General features: G+C 39.5%; 1 protein-coding gene across 1 annotated transcript in view; it reads right to left on the minus strand.

Annotated features, from left to right (window-relative positions):
• Positions 1–8,277, minus strand: part of ABCB5 (ATP binding cassette subfamily B member 5) — a 35,007-nt gene extending 26,730 nt beyond the window's left edge. Inside the window, exons 1-9 of the mRNA XM_051785900.1 lie at positions 8,132–8,277; positions 7,359–7,454; positions 6,302–6,389; positions 6,112–6,160; positions 4,953–5,097; positions 4,422–4,488; positions 3,997–4,188; positions 2,759–2,930; positions 1,709–1,833 (exon numbers count right to left, since the gene is read on the minus strand). Coding sequence (XP_051641860.1) covers positions 1,709–1,833; positions 2,759–2,930; positions 3,997–4,188; positions 4,422–4,488; positions 4,953–5,097; positions 6,112–6,160; positions 6,302–6,389; positions 7,359–7,407 — 887 coding nt within the window. The 5' untranslated portion in view covers positions 7,408–7,454; positions 8,132–8,277. The remainder of the gene's footprint in view (positions 1–1,708; positions 1,834–2,758; positions 2,931–3,996; positions 4,189–4,421; positions 4,489–4,952; positions 5,098–6,111; positions 6,161–6,301; positions 6,390–7,358; positions 7,455–8,131) is intronic.
• Between the last annotated feature and the right edge of the window lie 204 nt (positions 8,278–8,481).

Genomic DNA, 8,481 nt, shown 5'->3' on the forward strand with positions numbered 1-8,481 from the left:
TCGTTTATCTATAGTTTACAGCTAGCAGTTTTCATTTACTCAAGCTCATTATGGAAAGTGTAACCTAGGAATTGTGTATTTTTTACTTCCAGTGACATGCTCAGCAGCTTGCACTTTTTTCCCCAATATGTATTTTCTATACAATATATTCCCGTACTAGGAAGACATGCAATTCAGTCAGCTGAGAAGCAATCTTTAAAAACTGCATTAATTTTGTTCATGTAAATTTCTCACGTGTCATCAATGCTGCATTTCTTAGTCAAATACATTTAAATGTTCTGACTTGGTTGTGCTCTTCAAACCAAGCCCTACCTTTGAGTCAGCAGCATCATAGGTCTTCCAGGGAAATGGGTACTGGGTTTGAGCAGTGTGACAAATACATGTGATCACTCAGCTACAGAGGAAAAGCCAAGCCACTGCCACAAAGAGAAGATGACTGAAGGTCCCTTGCAAGAGTAAGCATTTGTGGTCAGTAGAGGCACTGTGCAGCAAAAGGATGCTTTTCTATCTCTGAGACCAGCATTCAAGAGTAGCATAGGAGTCACAAACCCACATCTACAAAATGCCCTAGTCAGTCCCTGACAGGAGTTTGTTCCTAGTAGAGCCACCATGGGTTTTTTTGATTTGGTGGGGGTTTTCCATTTGCTTTTTTGTTTGTTTGTTTTTACATTAAATGGAGGTAGAGCTTTGGAAGAGGCTGACCAGTCAACCACATAAAGGAAAGGCCTTACTGTCATGGAGTTACTCAGGTATCAGTTATCTTGTCTTTAGACAAAGTAGTCTGGAGCAGCTCCTACCATTAGATTTTCAGACACTGGTAATTGCAGAAGATGGAGAGGAGGGGGGACAACTGATCTAGACCATCTTAAGGGTTTTTTTTGCCTTTACTGTGTAAGCAGAAAGCGTTGCATCTTAAGGACAATTCCCAGTAAGCAGGATACAGATCTCAGTCCTTAGAAGCAGACAAATAAAGGCTGTAGGACACTGAGCTAGGGCTGACATCACTTTAGAAATTTTGCACGAGATCAAGGCAAACATAAGAGTTGAAAAAGATACAAGAGTTTCATGAATCAGGTCTTCTGGGTTGCCTTTCCCAGCTGCATGGAATCAATGATGCCCTTTATTTGTATACTGAATGTTATTGTTTACGCTTGTCGAGTTATCTGATATATATGTGAATAAGTTCATGGCCAGCCACAACAACCTCACCTTTTACATATGACTAGGGCCAACACTGATCAATTACAAGTGGTATTTGCAAATCATGAAAGTAGTAAAAATCAATAATGTGATTTTACTTAAGGTTGTTATCCAGTGTAGCTTAAATTTAAGTTCAAATATCAGAACAGAGCATCCATGCTCTATAAGATAAGCAACTGATCATCGCTCTGCTATGTCAGACTACTAGGTGAAGACAGCCCTTCCACCACTTCCACATTAAGTTCAACTCCAGATCTCAATCAGAGGAGAAATTTTAATCTATGCTGCAATGATAGCACAAAGTAGCCTGTATTCACTGACCAGGTCTACTTACACATCTTTGTTTTCAGGTGATTTGTCCATTGACAGAAAGATAAAACTATTCTAAGGAGAATATTATTCCTTTGCCTCTCCCAAAAAAATAAAAAAAACCACCCAAACAAACCAAATCCTCACAACCCAAATTCCTTTTCCATATTTTAAATATAATTATTAGTTAAAATCTTACTTTTCTAATGCCTTCTGCTGTCCATTGAAAGCAACAACAGTCCTGATTGCTGTCAAAATTTCTTCTGCCACAGCTCCTGCTTTGGCGTAAGCAGACAGCTCTTTAGCAGTAAGGGACGCCAGGAGCTGGAAAGTTGAAAACCAGACGTTATTGCAGCCTACTGAAAGGATGAGATTTTAGGAAAGTGGAGGTCAACTCCTCTGAGCTCCCCCCAAATCCAGCTCAATGTATCATTGTATCCTCATTACAGTCACATGCTACACAAACATCAGAAGAGTTTCATGACTGATCCGCTTTTCTCCCAAGCTGAGGACAGACAGCCTATGAGCTCCACTAGGATGTGTGTAGGAGCAGAGAGGTGTGCCATAGCTGCTCTGGAACATGCCAGCAGACATTGAAGTTAACAAGTCAATTGCTTTACAGCCTCTAACATTCTTCCTAGCTTATTTGAAATGCTTTAATAAGGAAAATAAAACCCCACAGAATCATATATAAGCCACTTAAGAATATGAGCCATACCCATTAATGTGGCTACAACAGCACAAAATGAGAAAATGTTTTCCTATCTGGAAGGGAACCCTCTCAAGATATTTTGCTGATTTATATCACTACAGTCTACAGCAGCTGTATATATGTCCTAGGATCTACTCTGTACGCAGCATGCAACTTGGTAAATCATTTGCAAGAGACATGGTACATGTAAGTGCAGATTAAAAGAACTTGAAAAGTATGTGTTGGGAGGGAAAAGTGAGGGTCACAGGCATGTGCTTGGGCTTCCCCAATGCTCTGCATGAGGAAGGTTCTCTGATGCACATTACCCTCCTGTAACATGGCATAAGGACAGAACATGCAGGCAGAAGGAACACAACTTACAAGTATGTGCTTGGGAACGCAGAGAAAGGCTACGAAAAGAACAGAAATCAAAGTAAATGTGGGGCCAACCTCACAACTTAGAAACCGTACTACTTTTCTTCCATTCTCTCCCCCTTTCCTGTGCATAAGAGTTGTAATGTTTTTCTAGTATTTGTTTATTAATCCACACACACTTACAGTTGACCAAATTCCTGCTGATGCAGCAAGAAGAGGGCTGACTGCCAAAATCACCAGTGTGAGCTTCCACCCATAGATGAATCCTATAATAATCCCTGTCACAAATGTGCTAAAAAACTGTAAAAATATACAGATCTTGTCTCCAATGCCTTCGTGGATGGTGTTGATGTCCCTTTAAATAATAATAAAAAAAGATTTGTTAGCTTGGAATGCCTTTCATTGTGACTCCCTCCCCCTCCTTTTCATGCTGTGTGGCCTAATGTCAGAAGCTTTGCCATTTCCTAACTGGCACAGTCAAATTTCTAACCACAGCTACTGGACTGTACCATCAGGCTCTTCTGTAGCCAAAACACAACAGAAACCTCCTATTTTAAAGGGTTCGTTTACTGTATTTTCATTTACTGTACTTTTCATCATTCTCTGCTGTTTCTATCCCCTGTGACCGGGTCACAAATGACCTAGCTCCCTTATCAGGCATCCAAATGGAACAGCACAAGTAAACAGTCAAGGAGCCTCCTCATCCAACATGACCATCTCCAAATGATTTCTTCTGTTCAGCTCTGATGTATTTCATGTTCTGAGTTTTAGCTACAGACTCAGATGAAGGGTTACCTCCATTCCATCAGAAAATTATTTGGAATAACCTCCATTTTTCATAATTTCCATTTTCTCTTTCCAGAACATAGAAATACTAGAGTTGAGAGTGGTTTCATTTAAGCTTCTCTTACACCTTTCCGGACACAGCTCTGTCCAAAGCTATTTTAAAATCCAGAAAAAAAAAATTAAAAAATTCTGCTCACACATACAGTCCCATAGCATCTTGAGGCTTACAGTACTTATCCCTAAGTCTATTTAAGTTTATGGAAAAGCTCCAAAGACTAACTGCTTGGACAGAGTTCAGCCTGAGATCTGACTGGATGCAAGTACAAGTTCATTTTCATTCAGTAAAATGTCAGAGCTTTCAGTGTTTGTAAACTAGGTGGAGGCAGCAGAGGTGTTTATCTAGCACTGACTGCCACATACTTCATGGACATTAGAAAGCCAGTGTCAGGCATTTCACAGCAGAAACCCTTCCAATGCATGTATCACAGATACTTCACAAATGAAGCTGAAAAGGATATTTTTTTTTTTCCTTAACTCTCTGTAGGCTATTCCACAGAGATAAATGGCAGTTTTCTTTTAAATGTCACACTTAGGGGTGTGTGTGTGTGCGTGTAAAAAAAGACCAGAGCCCTCACTCTGTGAGTCTGGTGTTCAGCATTCCTATCTGGGTAGTATCAAACCAAGCCATCTCCTGATGGAGCACTGCAAAAAAGAACTTCTGCCGGATCCTTGCTGTTTGCCTTGTAGCAGCAACCAAAAACGTCCATACTTGGATGGTGCTCAGGATCAACACAGCAAAGCCAATTCCCACGTAATAGTAAGCAAACCTGGAACAAGGGAACAAAAGCCCATGTGACCCCACTGTATCTTGCGAGACAAGTTAGAACACAAAGCAACAACTAGTCTTGATTTATCATACTAAATTAAATACTGAAGCCTGTGATGCATTATTGGGAAATCTTTTTGAGAAGGCAAACATTTGGGTTCTGCTCAAAGAGATAACACAGTAAAAGAAAATTCTCTGATACTCTACTAACAGGAAAACTACAAAGACTCTTACTTTGTCATGTCACCTTCTATATCCACACCTGTAACTGATGGGCAGCTGGAACTGTTTACTGAAGTATCTGTTAAGGGGAAATAAAAAGTAGTAATGTTTGTGAAAGTGCTATATGTAGAAGGTAATTCATGGCAATATGGGGTCATCAGTTTGGGAATGTTTTGTATTTTGCAAGTGGGGTCTTGCAAAATACAAAATGATTTGGCAAATACACATTTACTTTTAAACAATTAATGTCTGATAACTGATAATACAGAAGTTGGTCATGGTCCTTACTATCTCACCGAAGTTGAAGTTCATTAATAAAGAGCACATCCAATGCTTTGGTTTGTAAGATATTTATAAGATATTTGTTCTGGCCTTGTCATTAAAGATTGATTAAAATGACTGGATTATTTCCAGCAGGATGAATGTTTCTCGTTATATATTTGTTAGATATGTACAAGTGCATAGTCCGGGGGAAAAAAGGCATCTTAGCCCCTGTAGCGAAACATAAGCAATATGCAGAGAATTCTAATTTTAACTTTTTACCGTTTGATTCCACACCACTTAGCACAAAGCTGTTCGTCATCTCTCCAAAGACAATGATCATAAGCGGCATTCCAGTACCATTTGCAGCAGCTGCGATCAAACCAACTATCATCAAAAGGACATCCATCCAGTCAGCATAGCAAAACTACGTGAGCGTTAAAAAAAAGAGGAAAAAAAAAAGAGCGACATTGCACCTGTCAGTTCATGTATTTGCTACGGTACAGCACACCTACAGAACAGCTTTGTTTCTACCAACATGTTCCAAAGTAACAACGTTCTAACTGAAAGTAAACTCAGAATATAAGAATCTTGTAGTAGCTGAACACATCTTTAAATCAGTACTAAGACTGCTAAGCGAATATTGGTAGAACATGGATTCTCCATTTACAAAAAACTACATATTTGTAAGTGATGATGACCTTTGTACAGTACCATTTTGTGTTCCATTAAGTTACATATTTACTAAGATAATGCCTTTACAATGTAAACAAGAGTGAGTTATTGACCAGAACTTGACTTATATCTACCAGTAGAAAATTATTTTAGCAGAGATAGGTTGTATCTTCAGGCTCATCTACCCTTGAATATTTGTTTGGTTTAAAGAAGAATGTGAATTTAAACTGCCATAGCTATCCTAGGATGTGGTTAATCTGAAATCAGAGCATTTTATTCCTGACTGTCCTAACCCTCTTAACAAGGTGTAAATGGACATGGAATAAACCAGAGAAGAATAAAACTTCTCTGTTCCAGAATAAGTAAGTCCACATATAAGAGCTATTTGAGAATAGCTGCTGTATAGAAAACTGGTACAAAACTATATTACTGGTTCTCAGAGAGCAGATCCCTCAGATGTCAGACACAGGATAAACCATTTGTAACTAGAGGTAAGGCAAGGGCCTGTGCAGTCCTAGAACAGCCTCAGTAGGGGTGAGCTTCATCTTCCAACAGCACTAAGGTTGAACTGCTGTCAGTGCCGCCAATCCACCAAGAGGGGAATCTGACATAACAGTGCAAAACTTAAAGAGATTTAGAATCAGTAGTTCTCAGGCTTTTTCTCAGGTTTTTCATTGCCTATTAATTGCACTTTATAAGCAACTCACAATAACAAATAAAGAAAAGAAAAGAAAAAATAAAACAGGCCATTAAACTGGACACTAACCAATTCAAAAATGCCAACCATTCGTTTTTCTGACTTCTCATTTTCTTTCCTAGAGGAAAAGACAAAAGACTAATTAAGGTAAGGGTTTTTTTTTTTTTTGTAAAGCTGTACTAAACTCTTCTTTTCCTTTCCCCGCCCCTATAAAACAAGTTTACCAGCAGCCAACGTCTTGAGTTCAAATAATACCTACTTTTTTCCCTTGAGCTTTAATTTGTCACTTTGTTCAAGATGTTCTTCATGTTGGAAAGAGGGATTGTCATATCCCTTGCTTGCAGATTCTGTTAAATAAAAAGCAGACTTTTTTTAACTTAATAATCTAACTATTGCACCAATTTCCTGCATCTTTCACTGCTGAGACTTCTGCATTTAAAGAGTTTTCCTCATGTCCTTGAAAGAGCCCGGTGAATTTTTCTTGAAACTTCCTTTCTATTCAGTTCTTTACTCCAGAAAAAAGCTTCCACTTCCATTTCCAAGAGCGAAACAAAAGAAAGAGTTAATTAATTCTTCAAACACTTACAGAAGTAAATGCAAATGAGAAGAAGCCCTGATGAAATGAGTGGATTTGCTTAGAGTGAAGGTTATAACCACACAGAAGAGATGGAAGTTAACTGAAGAAACATGTCTTTGCCTGCAATAATCATAATTTTTTCTTTCTATCGCAGTAGTTGCCACATGTTCAACTTTCTTTGTGCTAGAGGCTTCAGAAACCAACATGAAAGACGAGTCCTACCCTGGGAATCTTATAATTATAAATTCATATAAAATGAGATGTAATAAGTATCTAAAGAAACTGATGAGCAACCACAGTAGGGAACCAGCTGTAACGTGGGGAGAAAACGGGCTCCTCACAGCAGCAACTCCCTATTTAATTTACATTTACCTTAACTGCTGATTCACTATGAATAGAATTTTCTACACAGTGTTTTTAATGTCAGTCGATCTATAATGACTGGTTTAGACAACCATTTAAAAACAACAATGTGCTTCCATCTTAGCTTACCTCAGTAGCATTTTCATGACAAGGCTAGGACCCTCCTAAATAGTTTTACTCACATAAATGACTTTTGTTGAACTTGATGGAATGATTCATGCAGAAACGCTTTACAGGTGTGGCTTTAGTTCAGTGGAAACTCATTGTGTTATCTCCTACAAAACCACTATAACATTAAGGAAAGCTTTATAGTGCATCTTCGGATTCAAAGCTGTGGAATATATTCCTCAAACACGCATACAGTGTTCATGCCTACCAGCATCAGAGATGTCCTTTTCTGTGGAATTTACAAAATGGTCCTTCATTGTTCTTCTTTGTTGTATCCTTATGAGGAAGTTGCATTAATCCAAACCTGCATTTAAAAATCAACATTTAGAATTAGTAAATATTTAAAGAGTTCACATCTGTGGATTTTTCCATGACTCATTACATCTTGGTCTCAACTTTATTCTATTTAAATACAACAACTAAAAAGAAAATAAAATATGTAACAGCATGACAAAATAACGACTACTTATGAGATATTAGGAACAGTGCACACTTTTACAAGGGGACCTAGCTCAGTAGCCTGCTTTAGTAGTCTTTTTTGCTAAATCCTGAGGTCATACAGAAATTATTGTGGATGATCTATTACAGAATCGAGGATTTCCCTCATTACTTTACGTTTGATTATAACTAATTGAGCAGTCATAATATGATCATTATTACAATGATAAAGACATGCACTCATTATGCCATATGGTACTAGGAGAGATTTAGAGGCAGCAAATGACTGGTGCTGCAAGTCTCTCTAGACTTTTCTTCTTCATCTATCAAATATGCTGGTTAAAAAACACCAAACAACAACAAAAACCTCCAAAACCCCAGATGAAAAGCCACACATGAATTTGATGAAGGCTAAAGTAATAACGATAACAAAACGCCTAATCGACTTAGGATTTTAAAAATAAATAAATGAATAAATAAATAATTACACCCTTTTTGTTCGACTGCTGACTGTGCTTTCTCCCTCACGTTATTTCAGCTTACCTTCACAGCCCACGCTGCGCACACACGGGCGGGCTGACGGCTGCGGCACCGACGGCCGCCCCGGTCCCTGCAGGGCGGGTCGGCCTCCGCCCGCCCGGGTGTTATAGCGGCGGGCACCGCCCTCCCTCCTCCGGCTCGGGTTTCAGGTGAAGGTCGGCGCCGCAGCAGGGCTGAGCCCCTAAGGAGATGCCGCCCGGCGGTTCCCGCCCTCCGCAGGTCCCTCGGAAAGCGGCCGCCGCCTCCGGCCCCGCACACCGCACACGGCGAGCAGCTTGGCCCCCTTACTGGGGCATCGCTTCCACCCTGAGTCCCGCAGGAATGGTTAATGTTAGAAGAGACCACTGGAGTTC

Source organism: Manacus candei, unplaced genomic scaffold (assembly GCF_025592945.1).
Source record: "Manacus candei isolate 608988 ecotype Guabito, Panama unplaced genomic scaffold, ASM2559294v1 h1tg000021l, whole genome shotgun sequence".
Classification (NCBI taxonomy): Eukaryota; Metazoa; Chordata; class Aves; order Passeriformes; family Pipridae; genus Manacus; species Manacus candei.